Here is a 21,860-nt window from a genome sequence, read left to right as displayed (position 1 = left end):
CGACGGACCGTCGTGGTCACGACGGACCGTCATGGACTCCGTCATCCCATACTTAGCAATTTCTTCTACTGCTCTCTTCATTCCCCTCGACGGCAAGTATGACGGACCGTCATAGGCACAACGGTCCGTTGAGGGTCTTCGTTTCAAAACACTTCAACTCTTGGAATCTGGGTACTGGGATCACTTCTCTAAACTTCATGACGAACCTGCAGGCACGACGGACCGTCACAAGCTACGTAACCCCACACTTGGTCAGACTTCCCCATCTTCCTTAAGCAGCTTCTCTACACTGCCACCTACGGACTGTCACAAGCACGACGGACCGTCATCAGCTCCGTAGGTGGTCTCTTCTGCATTTCTTCGCTCATAATCTCCGCATTCAACTTTGGACAGATTTCCTGCAAAACAAAGAGAAACTCATACAAAAACTAGCACAAAAAGACTTTCCGACACACTAAACTTAAAGAAAAAGTATTAATTATACCGTGAAACCACGGTATATCAGACACATGTTGTGACAGACGAGTCGTGTGTTGCGACATGTTACATATGTTGCTACAGATGATTCATTTGTAGCAACATTTGTGAAACATGTTGGTCTAATGGGATAATATCTTGGTGCTTAAAGCCTTGACATTATGCTTGTAATTGAAGACAATGTTTAATTTATCAAATATGTTATTTTATTTTATCTTAAAGACAATGTAAATAAGGACAATATTTATTTTATCAATTTGTCTATCACAACATTAGATATATGTCGCTACAGATGATTCGCCTATAGTAACATTTGAGTTAGATGTTTCTAGAAATGATTATATGTAGCAACATTTGTTGGATACATTGCTACAGATGATTTTATGTAGCAACATTTGAGTCATATGTTGCTACATCTGATTATATATACCAACATCTGTCATATGTTTCTACAGTTGATGCGTATATTGCAACATTAGTCCGTCCAACATGTGGCATATGTTTCTACAGATGAATCAGTTGTAGCAACATTTGAGTCATATGTTGGTATAGTTGATTATATGTAACAACATTTGAGTCAGATGTTGCTACAGATGATTATATGCAGCAACATCTGAGTCATTTGTTTCTATAGTTGATGTGTATATCGCAATATTAGTCCATCACAACATATGACATATGTTGCTATAGACCAATAGCTGTAGCAACATTTGAGTCATATGTTGTTATAGGTGACTATATGTAACAACATATAAGTCAGATGTTGCTATAGATGATTATATGTAGCAACATCTGAGTCATATGTTTCTATAGTTGATGCGTATATCGCAACATTCGTCCGTCACAACATGTGGCATATGTGGCTACAGACGAATCAGTTGTAGCAATATTTGAGTCAGATGTTGCTACAGCTGATGCGTATATCGCAACATTCGTCCATCACGACATGTGGCATATGTTGCTACAGACGAATCAGCTGTAGCAACATTTGGGTCATATGGTTGTATAGGTGATTACATGTAGCAACATTTGAGTTAGATGTTGCTACAGATAATTATATGTAGCAACATCTAAGTCGCATGTTTCTACGGCTGATGTGTATATCGAAACATTCGTCCCTCACAACATGTGGCATATGTTGCTACAGACGAATCAGTTGTAGCAACATTTGATTCATATGTTGGTATATATGTAGCAACATATTAGTCAAATATTGCTACAAATGATTATATGTAGCAACATCTGAGTCATATGTTGCTACATCTGAAGCGTATATTGCAACATTCATCCGTCACGACTACATAATAATTTGTTGTTTGATAAGGAGTACAAAACTACGTCTATTTAATTGCACAACTATGACAATTGTATTGATTGTACACAAATACATAATAATTTTGTATCCTCTACAAAATTCTTCTTGGTAATCTTTTGATATGACTTTCATCAACAGTGTCCAACTTCTTAACTTTGTTCGCCAATCGGAGAATAACGAACTTGGATCTTATATCAACATCTTCATGATCCCTCCATCTAAAAAAAGTTGCATGAATTCTCCTAAAATACCACAAAGAAATAAATTTTAATTAAAAAAATAAAGAGATTTGAAATCTACAAAATATTTTAGAAATAAATAAACATACACGATATCGTGGACAAGACCAAAATCTGCGACCTGGATTGTCTTTTGACCATGAAGTTTGCATTGAAATTAGATCTCCATGATTGCAATACATTTTAACATTCAACATAGTATCATTTTCATCATCGTAAATTTGACTTAGTATAGCATTTCACATCATACCATTGGAGTACCGAAATTTGGTTTAACCAAAGGCGAATCAAATATAGAACAGTGTGACTGATAAAAAATCAAATTAGATTTGAAAAATGGTGCCAAAACTGAAGCGGCAAAGATGAAAAATTTGAAAACCCTATTCTTGAAATGAAAACGTATACTAGAATGGGTGTGGCCTATTTTACTTTTTGTTAAACATAATGGGCTTTGTCTATCATTGGGCCACTTTTAAAAAAGAGTCATTTGTTATAATTATATATTGCAACAGTTTTGTTATATGTTGCAAATTTAGTAACAGAAATTGCATATGTTGCTACAGATGAAAAATCAAGGAGACACTAATAGACGATTCGATCAATTTAGAAAAGGAAAAATGGAAATTTGAACCAAATTTTAGTGATTTAGAACATAAACAATCAATAATAATAAGGTATAACATTTGGAACAATTATTTAGAAGGGTGTTATATAACTATCATATGGATTTACTAGGACAATGTATGATGGACTAGTGAGATGATTGTCTTTATAAATATAATTGCTATAATCCAATGGAGAGTATTGTTAACGACCATAATTTGTTACTTAGACATGTTGTAATACTATACATTAGTGTTACATATCCAATTACGTGACAATTTAATTGAATTAAGCACCAAAAAAGTCATTTGTTATAATTATATGTTGCAACAGCTTCATTATATGTTGCGAATTTAACAACAAAAACTGCATATGTTGTTACAGATGAAAAATTAATGAGACACTAATAGACGATTCGATCGATTTACGAAAGGAAAAATGGAAATTTGAACCAAATTTTAGTGATTTAGAACATAAATAATCAATAATAATAAGGTATAACATTTGGAACAACGATTTAGAAGGGTGTTATACAACTAACATATTGATTTACTAGGACAATATATGATGAACTAGTGAGATGATTGTCTTTATAAATATAATTGCTATAATCCAATAGAGAGTGTTGTTAACGACCATAATCTGTTACTTAGACATGTTGTAGGACTATGTGTTACATGTCGAATTACGTGACAATTTAATTGAATTAAGACCCAAAAAGTCATTTGTTATAATTATATGTTGCAATTGTTTCGTTATACGTTGCAAATTTAACAACAAAAACTGCATATGTTGCTACAAATGAAAAATCAAGGAGACACTAATAGATGATTCGATCTATGTAGAACATAAATAATCAATAATAATAATGTATAACAATGAAGAGTGTTGTGTACGACAATAATTTGTTAAATTATAATTCAAAAATAAGTACGAAACAAGTGAAGGCACAATTTCACTATATGTAATATAATAAGCTTTCATATATACAATTTCAAAATAAATACAAAAAATAATAAAATCAACATCGTCTTCAACACAGATTAAATTAAATTATTCCCGCACAGTAGTATGCGAAAGAAATTTAACTAGATAATCTAGTTCTAAATCACAAATACACAATTCGCAATGAATATCGCCTTCATCGTCACTTCCTCTGGGCCAATCAATCCTGCGGGCATTTTGTTGGGGTTGATGCACAGTGCAACAAATGGGTCTTACACCCAAAATATTAGGTTCTTGCACCCACATTCGATTTAAAATGCACTGCAAATGGCGTCGACATCTTCTAACTATTACTGGCATATTTTTTTTATGTTGGCAATGTACATCAAGCCTTCTCTCAAGGAAATACAACCTTCAAATATTGAAATTACGGCAAGCACATACTCTGAACCTCCATGGCCACCTTCTGCTGCTTTTTTAACCATTCTCAATGCAGTTAGATCATTACGATTGAAAAAATTAAACTATAAAAGAAACAACACATTAAGATTACAAAATAAATTGATGCAAGGTGAAAAAGAAATAAAAACAGTAAAATTACCACGCCTTTTGTATATAAGGCTTCTAAGTTCTCCGATCCTATGCAAATATTCATGAAAGACACGGCATGTTGATTCGTCGTCCATGTAGGTTCAGTGGAAAAGTTGTCCAATGTAACCTTCTGATATACAGAACGTTCATTACCAACTCCATTGAAGAACCTAGAACATAATTTAACACTAACTAAATCTTCTTCTAGAGAGGTGGAAGCAACTCTTTCAACGAAAAGAATTACTAGTTCAGTCGAAAAGGATTCGAAGAGGTTTAAACTAGTTGAAGCCATTTTTCAGAATGAAGAAGAAGATAATAAGAGAAGACAACTTTTTACTTATCTCTCCCTTCTTGTGTTCTTATAAAGGCCAACAATTTTGAAATGTTGCAAGACATGACGTTTCAACAGAGTGAACTAAAGAGTTGTAATTATTAATTGGATATGTTGATCCGTCTGTAGCAACATTTATTGCATATGTTGCCATATCTAATATATCTAAAAGCACAGTCCCACATAATCATTATTTAAAAGTATATTTTGCTACAGATGATTATATGTAGCAACATTTGAGACATATGTTGCTACAGATGATTCTATGTAGCAACATTCGTCTGTCACAACATGTGGCATATGTTGCTACAGTTAATTCGTCTGTAGCAACATTTATTGTATATGTTGTCACATCTAATATATCTAAAAGCACAGTCTCACGTAATCATTATTTAAAAGTATATGTTGCTACAAATAATTATATGTAGCAACATTTGAGTTATATATTGCGACATATGATTATATGTAGCAACATTTTTCCGTCACAAGATGTGGCATATGTTGCTACAGCTGATTCGTTTGTAGCAACATTTATTGCATATGTTGCCACATCTAATATATCTAAAAGCATTGTCCCACGTAATCATTATTTAAAAGTAGATATTGCTACAGATGATTATATGTAGAAATATTTGAGTCAAATGTTGCTAAAACTGATGCATACATCGCAACATTTGTCCGTCACAATATTTGAGTCATATGTTGCTACAGATGATTATATATAGCAACATTTGAGTCATATGTTTCTACAGATAATCATCTATGGCGACATAAACTTTTAACTAATGATTACGTTGGAGTGTGCTTTTAGATGTATTATATGTGGCAACATATGCAACAAATGTTGCTACAGGAGAATCACAACATGTGGCATATGTTGCTACAGATGATTCACCTGTAGCAACATTTGTTGCATATGTTGCCACATCTAGTATATCCTGTAGCGACATTTGACATATGTTAACACAAAAAGAAAGAAGAGCAAGGAATCACGCATTAGGGCATTTCTAAATAAGATTATATAATAGAGATCATCCTCAAATAAGAAAGAACATTCATTAAAATTCGACAAAGACAATGCTTAACACTTCTTATGAGGCATTTCAATTTGGGCTTGTAGTTTTTTTGTGGCCAAAGTCCCTACATACTGAACACTTATTTTTTCTTGTTGGAAATGATTCACCTACTCCACACTGTCTCTTATATGTCCTTCTTCTGGTATTACTTTGATCAACATATGGAGGAAGTATTTCTCTTTGTGTGATATCCAAAGCCACAATCCAAGAATCTTCAGTTGATATCAGGTGAATTTCCTGAAAATATGCCATCATGTATTTTTCCACTAAATTATATGGGAGAGGAGTACAAGTAAATATGATTTCCAAAATCATCACCATGTTGGGATCGAATCACTGTCATGGCATGTGGACAAGGTATTTTGTCCATATAAAAATTCTACAAGTACAAGTTCTTCTTTGTAGATCCACTGTAGCAACATCTTCATGACCAATGACACTGAACTTGTAGTTAGCTATTTGATGGGACAATAACTTGTTGCCCGCGTTGACATACTCTGATATGTCTTTTTCAATAGAAGGAACAAATCTATTTGCAGAGTGCACCAGTTCCGTAAGCCTCTAGTGAAATAACAATGCAAATCTCCTGTTTATTTCATCAAATAGAGCGACAATGGGAAATTCTCTTTCAACATCAAACATAGCATTTACCGATTCTGTAATATTTGACGTCATAATATTATATCTACACAACAACAGATAAAAATCAAACAAAACACATAAAGTAAAAATAAACTCAATTGAGATGGTACCTATTTCCCGGGCAAAATTCCCTACTCCATGTGTGAATTCCAATACATTCAAGAGTTTCAGCGGACTTTGGTACCAAATCTCTTATTTTATTGAAATGACCATTGAACTCACTTATATCGCACGCCTTTGCTAATTTATAAAAATGGGACACTGCCTTTGAATTGTGAAAGTTATTTCGAATATTTTCCCCAAGGTGTCTCATGCAACAATCATAGTGAGATACAGGGTAGATTCTCAAAACCATCTTTCGAATACTTGGATGCCTATCAGAGATAATGCACAACTCATCTGTATCATCTAGAAAGCTTCTCATATTTTGAAAGAAATATTCATATGAGGCATCACATTCCTTGTCCACGACACAGAAAGCCAATGGAAATATATTATTCTTGGCAACTTGTGCCACTGCCGATAGTAGAACTCCTCCATACTTTCTCCATATAAATGTAACATCAACGGCTATTACTTTTCTCATTTCTTGAAAACCAATTATCCAAGCAGCATATGATACAAAGAAGTACTGGAACCTCCCATTTTCATCGAGTGACAATGCCATCTTGCTTCCTCGATTCGGAACTTCAAGCATATACCGGTACGCACTAAGAACTGCATATTCGTGCTCATGTGTTCCCCTAACATTAGACTTAGCATGATCCATGCCCTTATAAATCTTCCAATATCTTACCTTACAACCCATTTCTATGAGGAGTTAATTTGACATATCTCTTGTGTATGGGACTTTACCATTGGGAAACCTATTTTCAAAGTACTTGCCTATGACTTTTTCCGTGGCGTGGGGATTATGGCTTGTAAGATGTTGTGAACCACACGTATGGTACTTTTCATAGATTCTAATATCAAACCTGTCACTACTTGTAAATACATACCTCGGCCACCAATTGCAATCTGGATATGAAAATTTAAAGGAAAACACATTATAAGAAGTGATCACCTTTTTCAGTCTAAAATCTTCTTTCAAGCAAGCAATTGTCAATGAATTTGCCAGTTCTGGCTTGTTCTTGAATGTCATTCCCTTATAAAATCATGTTTCATCATCTCTAACATTATTCACACGTGAAGTTTGAGAAGCACATGGATTGTTTCTGCCAACTATAGGTGTGGCAAGAAACTTGCTCTCAAGGTCTGACCCTTCAGTTTGAGCTTCGCCTGGAAACTTGCTCTCAAGGTCTGACCCTTCAGTTTGCGCTTCACCTTCACCTACTCCAATTTCATCATCTAGATTATTCACATCCGTAGGATGAAATTCTTCATTAAACATATCTTATTGTCCTTGGTCTACATTATGATCCTCCTCATTAGGAGTTTCGTCCACGTAGACTCTTAATATTGGCGGTTTCTCTGCTCCTCCCAAATAAACAATCAAACTAGATTGATCAGTTATTCTAAAAGGTAAAATCTTCTCATTATAAAAAAAAATGGGGAATGTAACTCATGATAAGATCTTGCGGTTTACAATTATATCCAGACTTTTGCACAACTAAATTAAAGAACTCATCATACAAAATGTTTCTTTCGACATACATCTCTGCTGAATCGGCTCCTCATTTTTTACTATCCTCCCAACAACATATGAATCGATTTTTCTTCTTGACCATTCACCACGAAAATCAATCCCTACAAATAGTGACATTGTACCTGAAAAAAATAACTAAAAAAACAATTACCAATTATGAAGAATAAGCATATGTAGCAACATATGACTATAATGTGGCGATATTTGAGTCATATGTAGCTACATATGACGGTTCTGTTGTGAAAAATAAATCACATGTTGCTACATTTTTGTTATATCATATGTAGCACATATGACTATTCTATTGCGAGATGTAAGTCATATGTTGCTACATATGACTATTCTGTTGTAAAAACTAAATCAACATGTTGATACATTTTTTAGTTATATCATAAGTAGCAACATATGACTATTCTGTTGTGAGATTAAATCATATGTTGCTACATATGAATGTTCTGTTGTGAAAATAAATCACATGTTGCTACATATGACTATTCTGTTGCGAGATGTAAGTCATATATTGCTAAATATGACTATAATGTTGTGAAAATAAATCACATGTTGCTACATATGGCAATAATATGTTATAATAGTCAATTGTTGCAACATATATAACAATATGTTGGAAATGCGAATGCAAATTATTGAAAAAAAAAATGCAGGTACCCTAATCAGATGATAATAATTGATTTTAAATAACTATTAATTGTACTTACCAGAAACAATGGTGTATAATGCTTATGAAATAATTCCAATTGAACAAAACCAAATTTGGACTACTAGTTACATATTAGGTAAAAAACTGATTCAAGAAAAAGAAAGCACAAGCATTACCAGCGAAGACCCGCAATGTACGCAAATAAGAAGAAGAATAAGAAGTGGAAGATGAAGAGAACAGCAAGAAAGGAAAGCAAGCAAGCAAATACGAGAGTAGAAGAAGAAGAGGAGGACGAATACGACGGATGGAGGCGGGGGGAAAAGAGCTTTTATTTCCTCTTTTGGCTCAATATTTTCCCACCAAAATTGGTTAAATTAGGTTTGTTATAGTCAATTTACCATTTTACCCTTATTTAATCCCCACCAAAAGTTGGTCAAATTAGGTATTGTGACATTACCCTTTTCCCTTCATTTAATTCAGTGGACCAAACTGTCAACTTATAAACTTGAGGGCAACTCCACAATCCTTAATTATTAATCACATAATTGTCACCTACACCCAATACTTAAGACTTATGTCACTTCCCATTTATTTTGAAACCTTAATTTCACTTTTTTTTAAAAAGTCCCAAGAAACAGAGTTTAGAGAGAGAGAGAGAGAGAGAGAGAGAAATGGCTCGGGAAATGGAAGGGTTTTTCTAGAAAAATCAAAACAGGTGGATTTGATGGTTTAAAAAAGGCGATTGAATTTTTAGCGGTTTTAATTCATGATTCCTGACACAAGTTTAATGAGGGAACATATAATGTACATAAGCAAAATATTTTAGTATTCATTTAGTAAGTGTAGTATACGTACCTTCCTCTGTAGGAGTTAATTCCTTGTGCTTCTAATTTCCTGATAATAGTAGAATATTTAGTTACAAGTCTGTATGAATATTAAAAGAATTTAATTCTTGGAATCCCATCCCATCTCATTTTATTATCCGAGATGCTCATGGGAGTTTCATCATTCCTAGTTCCAACCTGTTCCTTTTAAAATGTTCCCTTGCTAGTGCCTTAGTAAAGATGTCCGCAAGTTGTTGTTCAGTACAGCAAAAGTTCATTGAAATTAATTCCTTTTCTACGTTGTCCCTTAGAAAATTATTAAGGATGTTGATGTGTTTAGTTCTATTATGTTGTACGGTATTCTTCAATGTTAATTGCACTGGTATTATTATAATATAGGAACACGTCTAATATTGAGACAAGAATCACTCAATTGTTGCTTGATCCATAAATGTTGAGCACAACATGAGGTAGCTTCTACATATTTAGCCTCAGATGCAACCGAGTTTTGTTTCTTTGATTCCCACGAGACTAAACATGATCTTAAGAAGTGAGCCATACATGTGGTACTTTTTCTATCTTCTAGATAACCTGCATAGTCTGCATTACCATATCCTACTAATTCAAAGTTACTCCCCTTTCGGATATCATAGTCCTATATCAGTTGTCCCTTTCAAGTATATGGGAATTCTTTTGACTGCTTGGAAATGGAATTCCTTAGGATTGTCTGGAAAACAAGCACACAGGCCCACACTAAACACCGTATCAAGAATGTTGGAAGTAAGATACAAAAGTGAACCAATTATACCTCTAAAGAAGAACATGTTCCTTCGAGGTCTCACTTACTGCTTTGGCTATTGGAGTATCAATTTGTTTAGCATCTTCCATCTTGAACCTTTTAAAAAATTCCTTGACATATTTTTGTTGATGAGTGAACATACCTGCAGGTGTTTGCTTTATTTGAAGCCCTAGAAAGTAGTTTAATTCACCATTCATACTCATCTCAAACTCACTGCTCATAAGGTTAGCAAATTCATTTATGAGATCCTTATTTGTTGCTCCAAAAAAAATGTCGTCAACGTGTACTTGCAAAATCATAAGGTCCTTTCCTTTATTTCTAAGAAAAAGTGTGATGTCAATTTTACCGCTTGAACTGCCATGACTTAGAAGAGATTTTGACAATCTTTCATACCATACCCTTGGAGCTTGTTTTAACCCATAAAGAGCCTTGTCAACTCCATAGGCATAGTCAGGAAGGTCATTGTTCTCAAAGCCAAGAGGTTGTTTGACAAAGACTTCTTCTTGTAGTAACCCATTGAGTAATGCACTTTTTATGTCCATTTGATATAGAGTGAATCCCATGTGAGATGCAAATGCTATGAGTAATCTTATAGCCTCAAATCTTGCTACATGTGTGAATGTTTCATCATAGTCTATCCCTTGTTCTTGATTGTACCCCTGAACTACTAACCTAGCTCTGTTTCTTATTATGGTACCATGTTCATCTAACTTGTTTCTAAACATCCACTTTGTACCAATTATAGTTCTGTTTGATGGCTTAGGTACTAGATACCGAACTTTACTTCTTTCAAATTGATTTAGTTCTTCTTCCATGCTATAATCCAGTCTACATCTAGGAGAGCTTCACTTATCTTCTTTTATCCCACCATGGATAAGAATGCATTATGGGCACAATGGTTATTTATTCCTGATCTGGTGGTTATTCAAGAAGAGAGATCAGTAAGCAAATTGTCCAATTTGATTGTTCCCTATCTTGACCTTCATAATCTAATTGGTTTTCTTCAGTTATCTCATCAAAACCCTCACTTGTCTCATGTGTTTCAGTACACTCTTTATTGCCTTTATTAGAGGAACCTATTTCTTGTACATGTTCCTGTTAAGAGATTGTATGCTCTTTTGCAGGACTTCAGTTACCTGCACATCTTTGTTTGATATAGTGTTGGTTTCATCAAATATAACATGCAAACACTCTTCTACACACATTGTTCTTTTATTAAGTACCCTATAAGTTTTACTTTGTGTAGAGAATCCTAGAGAAATACTTTGTCACTCCTAGCATCAATTTTACTTTGCAGATTTTTCCCATTGTTTCGAATAAAACACTTACACCCAAACACTCTTAGATGAGATATGTTGGTTTTTCTACCTTTTAGTAATTCATAGGGAGTTTTATCTAACACAGGTCAGAACATACATCTATTTATAGTATAACAGGCAGTAATTATAACTTCAGCCTATAACTAATTGGTGATTTTATTTGCAATCATCATGGTTCTAGCCATTTCTTACAGGTAACTATTCTTTCTTTCAACCACACCGAATTGCTGAAGGGTTTTGGGGGCAGAAAAATTTTGATCAACTCCATAAACATCACAATATTGGGAAAATTTTGAGTTCTCAAATTCAGTTCCATGATCGGATCTGATTGTTATTAATTGTTTCTCATATTTATTTTGAAGTTTTCTCATTAGTGAACAGAAAGCTTCAAATGCATCATCTTTTGATGCGATAAATAGTGTCCAAGTGTACCTAGTATAATCATCAATTAATTCGAACACATATATTTTTCCTCCCTTGCTTTGAACTCTCATTGGTCCACATGGATGGATGTGGATCAGTTCTAAGCACCTGGTTGAGCTTATCACCTGTTTTGATTTAAAGGATGATTTTATGTGTTTCCCTAAAGTTCAAGATTTACACACCTTCCCTTGAATTTGTTTTAAGAAGTCCTATTACTAAGCCCTTTGTGATGAGTTTATTAAATTGTACTTGGATAGCATGAACTAACCGTTTATGCCACAATAAGGGTCCAACACACTTAGGCATACTAGATTCACATCAGAAGTAATTGAAGAATCTACAGTGTAGACATGTTTCTCTTTTTCCGCCGTTAAAACTACCTTTTGTGTAATTAGATCGACTACTTCAACACAGTGGATAAGAAGATTACCTAATTTTCCTTATCGCATAATTAAGATATACTAAGCAGATTGTGTTTCAGTCCTTCCACATAGTATACCTTTTCAACTGAATGTTCATCAGATCGTCCAATCTTACCAATGCCTCTGATTTGTCCCTTTTTCCCACCACCAAAAGCTATCATTCCACAATTTCCTTATTACACTGAGAAAAACAATGATTTGTCCTCAGTTATGTGTCTTGATCAAGCACTGTCCATGTACCAGTGTTGTTTTCTTTCTCTCACTTCTTCCCGAAAGAAATAACTAAAGGTTAGATTTAAGAACCCAGATCAACTTGGGTCCTTGTTTTGTTCAAAAGGATAGATAAGATCTCTATGAGCCCATTTGGGAAGATTAATTTAGTATGAGTATACATGTTCCTTTGAAAAGTTCTATAAGTTTCTCTTGTTTTATTTTCTACAGTAGTTATGTATTTCGGACAATTTTTCTTAGAGTGGCATGAGTTACCAAAAGTAATGCATAACAAAGTATTCTCAATCATAGGTTGTTCATACCCTATTCCATTTCTTATGTTTCGAGTATTGTTAAATAGATGTGTTCCTATCATGGAAGATTTTTTCCATTTACTAGCTCATTCCAGATCAATTTTATCCTAGACAATACGAAAATTATTCTGCTAGAATTTTCCTTTTCCAATTTTAAGTCATTTTTTAGTTTATTCACTTCAAGTTCATGCTTGGGTCGTTTACATGCCTTTCATTTTTAAACTTTTTTATTTTAGTGCCAGATTGTGGATTTCAAATTGCTTGGTTTTCTCTTGTAGTTCACTGTTGACATTATCGAGAGCAATATACTCAAACTTTAAACTAGTCATGGAAGCAAGAAAATGATTCTTGATTTTACCTAGTTCTTGAATTGTATCTACGGAAGTGAGTAATAAGTAGGATAGTTTTTTCTTAGAGAAATTTACTAGTTTGTCTTTGATACGCTTAAACTTACTTCTCAAATAAGAAGTAAAGCCATCGTATCAAGTAAAGAATCCAACTAATGAGGTTAGGATTGTTCCCACGAGGAAAATAGTTCAGACTTATCTTCAATCTATTATTACTACTATTTAGTCAATCATTTCCTTAGAAAACAAAGACAATAAAAGGGGGGTATTTTACTTCAACATGAATGAAAATAACTAGCTAAATTAAATGAGACAACTAATAGCTTCAAATGTTGGAGTTTAATCAATTAATAAAAGTAACTAGGGTTTACGTGTTCCCCACATGTTTCTAACTTGATAATTCTAACTATAACAATTCTTTCCTAGTATCTTGCATGCAAATTGATAAGTTATGTATCTCTAAATCCTTGGTCTGACATCTAGAAAATTTCACTTCGCACCTCGGTCCGGCTACGTGTGCTGCTATACTAACCCTTACCTTTACCTCATATTAAGCATCATATTCGATATTTGACTAAGTTATTACCTTATACCAATCAATACTAGACTATTAGATAGTATACACTAAATCTATGTTGATAATTGTTTTCCTATTATCTACCTCCTTGGTCCGGCAAGTAGCATTAAGGCGAGTTCTAACGTTGGCCATCCGTTAAAAAGATTTCTAAGCGAAAGAATTATCAATACATGCAAGACACTATTCTAGAATTGTTATATTAGTTAGGTTTTACCTCATTATTTACCTATGGTTCCCACAACCCTAGTTATGGAGTTTAGTTACCCATATACATAAAAACAATATCCGAATATGTAATATAAAAATTCATGCACTTACTTCAATGAGAAATAATAAAATCCAGAAATTCACTATATTAATCAACAAAATCACTAACAATCAATTACTGAAATTAATCGAAGACTAAAGATTCTCCAAAAGTGTAATAATAATCACCATTTCTAATCCACAAAAGAAGCTAAAATAACCAAGAGAATAACCCCAAAAATGAGGTTTTTTTAACTATTTATAAAAAACAAAAACCTAATCAAAGAAGGACTCTATTTGCTGGAAATCTGTTAAAATGTGTCTGGCTCGACGGACCTCGCGACGGGTCATCGTGGTCATGACAAGCCATCATGGACTCTGTCGTCCCATACTTTGCAAATTCTTTTGCTGCTCTTTTCATTACCCTCAACGGCAGGTATGACAGATTGTCACAGGCACAACGGTCCGTCAAGGGTCTCCGTTCCATAAACTTGAACTCTTGGAATCTGGGTACTGGAATACTTCTCTGATCTTCATGACGAAAATGCAGGACGGACCGTCACGGCTACGAAGGTCCGTCATGCACTCCGTAACCCCACACTTGATCAAACTTCCCCATCTTCCTTCAGCAGCTTCACTACGATGCCACCTACAGACCGTCACGAACACGATGGACCATCACGGGCACGACAGACCGTCACAAGATCCGTAGGTGGTACTTTTCTGCATTTCTTGCTCAAAAACCTCTGCGTTCATCTTTTAGACAGATTTCCTACAAATAAAGAGAAACTTACATAAAAATTAATACAAAAAGGCTTTTGGACACACACTAAACTTAAGGAAAAAGCATTAAAAATACCGTGAAACCATGGTATATAAGTCTTTTAAATCAAAAGGATTTACCTCTGTTCCTTCAAAGTCGGATTCAAGTTCAGGTCCTGATTCTTCTGTGACCATCAAAGCAATGTCCTCGTCATCTTCGTCATACATGTACGAACCTGTTCCCCAAGTTGCATACATTGCTTGTTACTTTTCTTTGTTTTTGTTTTTGTTGAGAAGTTCCTTCTTAACTTTTTTGGCTCTTTCCTTTTTCCATTATACTTCCTTCATAGGGAAGTCCTTAATCTGATGATCTATTTTACTACACTTGAAGCAGCATCCACCTTGTGGTTTCTCAAAATTTCTTTCTTTCGTGGGTGGTGATTTCTTATATTAGAATTCAAACCCCTTTTGAAGAATTTCTTGATGTTTCTAATTATCAGTGTCAGATCATCATCATTTATATCTGATTCATCACTTTCAGTTATTTTAAGTCCAAGATTTTTCTCTTTGTTTCCTTCACCTCTTTTATTAACATTCATCTCATAAGTTTTAGATTTCCTACGAATTCATCCAAAGTCATACTGGTTAGATCCTTGGCTTCTCTGAGTGCAATAACTTTTATTGCCCATTATCTAGGTAGAGTCCTTAGTAATATGTCTACCTATTCCTGAGTTTTGTATACTTTGCCCAAGGATATTAACTCGTTTACCATAGTGGTGAATCTGGTGATCATATCTTGAAGTGATTCTCCAGATTTCATCTTGAAGGCTTCATATTCAGAACAAAGTCTGGAAATTCTGAATTTATGAACTTGAGTTGTAACTTCATGAGCATTTTATAGATTGTCCCATATTTGTTTTGCAGAGGTACAACTTGAGATAGGTTAAAATCATCAGGTTCTAGTCCAAATATAAGAATTCACTTAGGTTTTCCATTCTTTCCTATCATCTTGTAGTCTGTTTCTCCGTATTTTTCTGCAGGTTTAGATATCATATTCACTTCACTATCAATAATAGTGGAGCTAATAGTTCATTACTGATTCTAACCCATAGTTCGTGGTCTTCAGGTTGAATGAAGTCTTTCATCCTAGTCTTCCACCATAAGTAGTATCGTCCATTACTTAGTGGAGGTTTGTTGAGGTGTTGTCCTTGACCATGTCCAAGAGGAGGTGCAGAACTCATAATGATCTTTATCTTGAGTTATTAGACTCTTGATTAAGATAACCTACTCTTTTAGAATTCTACCCTCCTGAATTCTTTAAAGGAACACGTACAGACAACTTGTTTCTTATTTATTTATTTTTTGAAATTTAACGATAAATAAATTGAGCAACACTTTGTATTATTTATTAACGTTCAAATAATACAACGGCATGTAACCTAAAAAATTATAAATTGTAATTTCTTTATACCCCAAGATACAAAACCCCTTAGTTTTGTATTTTCTAGTGTTCATGAAGCTCTTCAACTTGTCGAACAACTCCTACTCACACAATCGCAGATTATAAACAAGACTCTTGAATACAATCTTACAACTTCTCACTCAACTCGTAGCACTCCTCAAGTTAATATCAAAACTCTTTCAAACCTCGTGATAGTGTTTTAATTTTCTCTCTATGTAAGTTCTCAAAACTTTCTGATGAAAATAAACCCTCTTGATAGTGTTTTGATTTTCTCTCTATGTAAGTGAGCAGAACTTTCTGATGAAAATAGCCCCCTATTTATAGATCAGAACTTCAGTTAGTCATTGTTGGATTCAACTTTATCTTTGCCCCAACAAAAACCTTGTTGAACTCAACTTGGACTCTTTATCACTGCCGCCTCAAACTATTTCCTTAACGGAGTAGGAAATAGTTTTTGCCGTAAGTTTATTCCCGTTCAAACAAGAATTCATTGAAACGTGTATTCCCATTCAAACTTAAATTCACTAGAACATGTATTCCTATTCAAACTTGAATTCGCTAAAAAATATTGTTACTACCTATTTTACACAACTTTGTCAGATTTTAAAACAACAAGACTTTAACAAAATGTTAGAAACTTCAAGAAAAAATTGAATTGTGATTTTTAAGAACTTGAAGAGTTTGGTCACGTCTATAGGCGATAACAACCCTAAAGAACAAAAATTGTAAAGTGAATGGAGATGGTGTTTATAGTGGATGTGGATTGAGGGAGATGGAGGGAAAATGAGTTAAATAACTATTTTTATTTTATTTTTGTAAATAGAAAATTTATTTTTTAAAATTTTTGGGATAAAATATTTAGTTAATAAATTAAAAATATTTATAAAATAGTTATGACATGACATTATTATATTTGACGTGGATATGACATATAATTTTTGTAAGAGAGAGTGTGCTATACACATGGTTGGAGGGGTTTAAAATCTCATTTTAATTGACTTTAAGATTTCAGTTGACAAAGGGTCAAGTAGAAAGATTCAGAGTACAAAGTTATACATGTACAAGGGTCTATTAGACCATTTCGCTATTATAATATAATAGAATCTTTTTTTCATGTATATAAGAATAAAGTCGTTCAGGAGTATCGAGTATCAATCACGGTGGCATGTACAATAGTTATATTTATACTCATTAAGGCTATAAACCCTATGAAATCTAATTCCATTTTCATTAGAAGAAATGTACTTTTTTTGGAGCACATATTCTCTTTTCAATCTTGAAATGGAGGTATCATTGATGCTCTTGTCACTGAGGATGAGTTCTTGGTTCCTATAAATCATCATCTGCTCTTATAACATATGAAGTTCCAATTGAGTCCCTTCAATAAGAACCTCCTACCCTACCCGCAATAGCCTTGAATGTTGCACACTTCCCATCAGGATCAAAGGTTACTCTCCCTTCAGAAAAAAATCCTAAAACTAGGCTTGAAACTATACGAGTTTCCCCCGGTGAGCACTTAGAAAGTGATCTCATAATTCAAAAAGGACCTGATGAGATTTTATACCATACTAGATGAAACTCAAGTAGATCTAGTAGGCCTCTTATTTGACAAAAGGACTTCATTACTGATCTAAAGTCTAAATATGCACTTTTTTGTTTATATCCTATTCCTAACAATGTTGCTTACAGTGGTTTGTCCAATTCATACAAAAGTTGTGTAGCTCTGATGTCTACAGAAAAATAACCAACTTCTTATAATCAGGCAATCTAGGATGTAAGTTTGATAAAAGTAATGCAAGATGAGATACATGTCTTGGAAGACAATTGGACTTGAAAGATTGTTTCCTTACCAAGTGGGAAGAAATCCATTGGATGTAAATTATTGTTAAAGCTAAATGCAAAGTTGATGGACAAGTAGAAAGTTTTAAATCTAGACTAGTGGCCAAAGGGTGAAATCAGAGGGAATGTCTTCATTATCAAGAAAAATTTCACCTATTGTGAAGATGGTAACAATGGGGCTGTGATTTCCTTGGCTGCTAGTAATGGCTAATGTATTCAACAAATGGATGTTTACAATTCCTTCTTGCAAGGTCATTTACAGGAAAAGGTGTACATTCAATCACTACAAAATTTTAAAATGGATGGGACAAAGGATGTCAAGGTGTGCAGGCTGGTTAAATCACATTTACGATTTAAACCAGGCCTCAAGGCAATGAATTGTAAAGCTTATATATGCTCTTCTCACAGCAAGATTCCAACATAGTCACCTATGTCAATTTTCTGCTGAATATCTCTCAAAGTAAGAGAGTTTTTCCATTATAAAGAGAAAATAAATATTTCACATCCCTAAAGTTCCACCATCCTATCCATAAAGATAAGTTATTCTATCTTTACAAATCTACTATTCAATCCCTCTAAATCTGCTTTGCTATCCCTCCAAATCAGTTATTGTCACAATTTTTATTCCTTTGATTCTACAACAAATGTATATGATCATGCTAATAAAATTACATTAATATATACAATCATTTAGTTCTCCATCATGCTGACATCCCCCTCAAATTGATGTTGGTGGATCAAGAAGCATCAATTTGCCTACAAAAAACTGATGGCATTGTCGTGCCATGGATTTTGTAAACGCATCAATTATTTGAAGATCACTGCACACATGTGGAAGAGTAATGACTCTTTTATCTACAGCTTCTCATATATAATGAAAATCCACTTCGATGTGTTTGATCCTCTCATGAAAAACTAGATTAGTAGTAATCTGAATAGCACTTATATTGTCAGAGTGGAGAGGAGTATCATGATATTCAGGAAATCCAATCTCAGCAAGTAATCCACGAAGCCATACAACCTCGTAGCAAGCAGTTGACACACGATCTTGCTTTTTTCTCTTCCAAGATATCAATGAATCTCCAAGAAACATACACCAACTAGAGACTGATTAGGACATCCCGCCCAATCCGAATCACTAAAATCATTAAGAAGAATAAGAGAACCACTTGGAAAGAACAATCCAAGAGTAGATGTTCATAGAATATACCGAATGATGCGACGAACAGCCACCAAGTGGAGATGACAGGGTTCTTGCATAAATTGACTAACTTTTTTATCAAGCCGAGTAATAGTAAGGTAATTTAGACCCCCAACTAATTGTTGAAACATAGTTGGATCGAGAAGAAGATATCCTTCCTCACGACAATACTTCACATTCAATTCTAATGGAGTATCTACAGTGGAAGAATCTTGTATACCAGCCAAAGAAATCAAATTTTGAGTATATTTGTGTTGGTTTAGAAACACACCTGAAGCAACATATTGTACTTCCAAACCCAAAAAATAAGTAAGAGTGCCAATATCTTTCATATGAAAAGAATCTTTAAGCTGCTGGAGGCTAGTGATTAGTGAAGAATCAGTTTGTGTGATAATAATGTCATCTACATATACCAATAGAAGAACACAACCTGCAAATATATTCCGGAGAAACAAGGTGAGTCGTATTTGCTCTGCTCAAAAGAAAATTGTAGCAAAGTAGACCTGAACATATCAAACTAAGATCTTGGAGCTTATTTTAATTCATAAAAAGACCGCTTCAACTTGCATAAATCTGATGTAGGCGATGAGAACAAACCAGGTGGAGGTTTCATATAAATATCTTTTTTAAGATCACCATGGAGAAAAGCATTTTTGACATCCATTTGATAAAGAGGTCAGTTTTGTAAAGCAGCAATGACAATAATAGCTCGCGTCATAGGCATTTTGGCTACGGGTGCAAAAGTCTCCTCATAGTCAACCCTATACTCTTGTTTGTTACCAAGAACAATCAATTAAGCTTTCTACCAATCAAGAGCTCCATCAGAATGAATTTTGATTGAATAAACCCATTTACATCCAATAAGGAGGACATTTGAAAAACATGCAACAATGTCTCACGTGTCATTTTCTTTAAGAGACAAAAGTTCTTCCTCCATTGATTTCTGTCAACATTCATGTTTGGAAGCTTGTGAGCAACAAGATGGAACAAATATGTTGGATAAAGTAGAGAAAATTCATACCAATTAGGAGTACGATATACTCTCGTAGATTGTCGAGTAGGCTCAAGAGGACCAAATCTTGAAGAATTCTCAAATTCTAATTGTGGTACAATTTCAGGCGGCAGATCAATGTCGGGAAAATATAAAGTTGGATGACGTTGTTCATACACAAATCTAGGTTTGAACCTGTTAAAATAAGATGATAAATTCTCAAAAGTAGGAAGAAGAGGAGAAACAGTAGATGAATCAACAATCATAGGAAAGAAATACTAATTCTTAAAGAAAACGACATTTCTGGAAATACGAAATTTGTGAGAACATGGATCATAGCAAATAAAACCTTTTTGTGAAGTAGTATAACCCATAAAAGCACATTTAGTAGACTGTACATAAATTTTATTGCATTATGAAGTAGACAAATGCACAAAACAAACATAACCAAATGTATGAAAATCACTATAGTTAGGATTTCGGTTATAAAGACGAAAATATGGATATTCAAGATTTGGCACTTTAGATGGAAATCTATTAATTAAATAGAAAACAGTAGACAAAGCTTCCGCCCAATATTAGATAGTACAGAGGAATCGATCAAAAAAGCACGACCAACATTTAAAAGATGACAATTTTTTTCATTTAGCAACTCCATTTTAATGTGGTGTATTTGGGAAAGAATGTTGTGAGACAATTCCTTTGTCAATCAAGAATTTTTTGGATTCAGAAGGCATACATTCTCCACCAAAATCAGAGCTTAATAATTTGACGCATGCAGAAAATTGAGTCTCAATGTAAGCCAAAAATATCTTGAACATGGAAAATGCCTCAGATTTGGATTGAAGAAAATACACCCATGTAAATCGACTATAATCATCTATGAATGTCACAAAGTATTTGAAATGAGCATGAGAAATAATTGGTGAAATTCCTCTAACATTACTATGAATGACATCAAAACACTTTGTAGCATGACTACCAAAATTGAAAAAAGGAAGAGTTTAATTTTTGCCTAATTTACAAGTAAGAACAATCAATAGAAGCAACTGAAAATTGATTTTTATTTCCCAATAAACTAGAATTTGATAAATGAGACAACAAAACAGAATTTGATGTACTAGACGCTTATGTCAGACCTTAGTCTTACTAGCAATAGAAGTACAAACATATAATAATAGGAACGGAAAATTGTATATAAAACAATCATTCAACTTTAGACCCCTTCGTAATTATTGTTCCCGACACCTGATCCTTCACAAGACAATCATAAATTCACATCACAATTGTTTTCTATCAATTTTCCAACCGAAATAAGACTATTTGAGAGCTCTGAAACAAAAACATTCTTGATGGACCTGATACTTACGAACAGTTTTTTGGATGTTCGTTGAGTTGGTCATATGATTGGAAGCACCTGAATCAACAATCCAAAAATTATATGTAACATCATTACCTTGTAATCCTAATGCTAAAAAGGCTGACACGATCATTTATTGTACAATTTCAGGAGTAAGTACTTGTCCTGAAGATGAGTTATCATTAGTGGAACCATTTATTCCAGCTTAAAAAGCATAGATCCTACGATTTTGAGAGCAAGTG

The 21,860-nt window shown here is 33.9% G+C and overlaps 1 protein-coding gene across 1 annotated transcript; it reads right to left on the bottom strand.

The window, feature by feature from the left end:
* Window positions 1–5,283: 5,283 nt before the first annotated feature.
* LOC101267362 (uncharacterized) lies at window positions 5,284–7,027 on the bottom strand. The gene is made up of 4 exons (XM_004248913.2): window positions 6,330–7,027; window positions 6,229–6,262; window positions 5,989–6,138; window positions 5,284–5,439 (listed from the first exon to the last, which is right to left on the bottom strand). Exons 1-4 carry the CDS (start codon window positions 7,025–7,027, stop codon window positions 5,284–5,286), a joined length of 1,038 nt encoding a protein of 345 aa, XP_004248961.2.
* Between the last annotated feature and the right edge of the window lie 14,833 nt (window positions 7,028–21,860).

The sequence above is a fragment of the Solanum lycopersicum genome, chromosome 10 (assembly GCF_036512215.1).
Source record: "Solanum lycopersicum chromosome 10, SLM_r2.1".
NCBI classification, from domain to species: domain Eukaryota; kingdom Viridiplantae; phylum Streptophyta; class Magnoliopsida; order Solanales; family Solanaceae; genus Solanum; species Solanum lycopersicum.
The sequence above is the reverse complement of the archived record's forward strand: the minus strand, read 5'-3'. Positions and strand labels throughout refer to the sequence as shown.

Excerpts from the sequence above, each read along its gene's own strand:
- LOC101267362 (XM_004248913.2), bottom strand. The coding sequence starts at position 7,027 with ATGGGTTGTAAGGTAAGATATTGGAAGATTTATAAGGGCATGGATCAT. Across the intron at positions 6,263-6,329 it reads GAATTTTGCCCGGGAAATAG|ATATAATATTATGACGTCAA; the intron begins GTACCATCTCAA and ends GTTGTTGTGTAG. Across the intron at positions 6,139-6,228 it reads CGTCAAATATTACAGAATCG|AGGCTTACGGAACTGGTGCA; the intron begins GTAAATGCTATG and ends TTATTTCACTAG.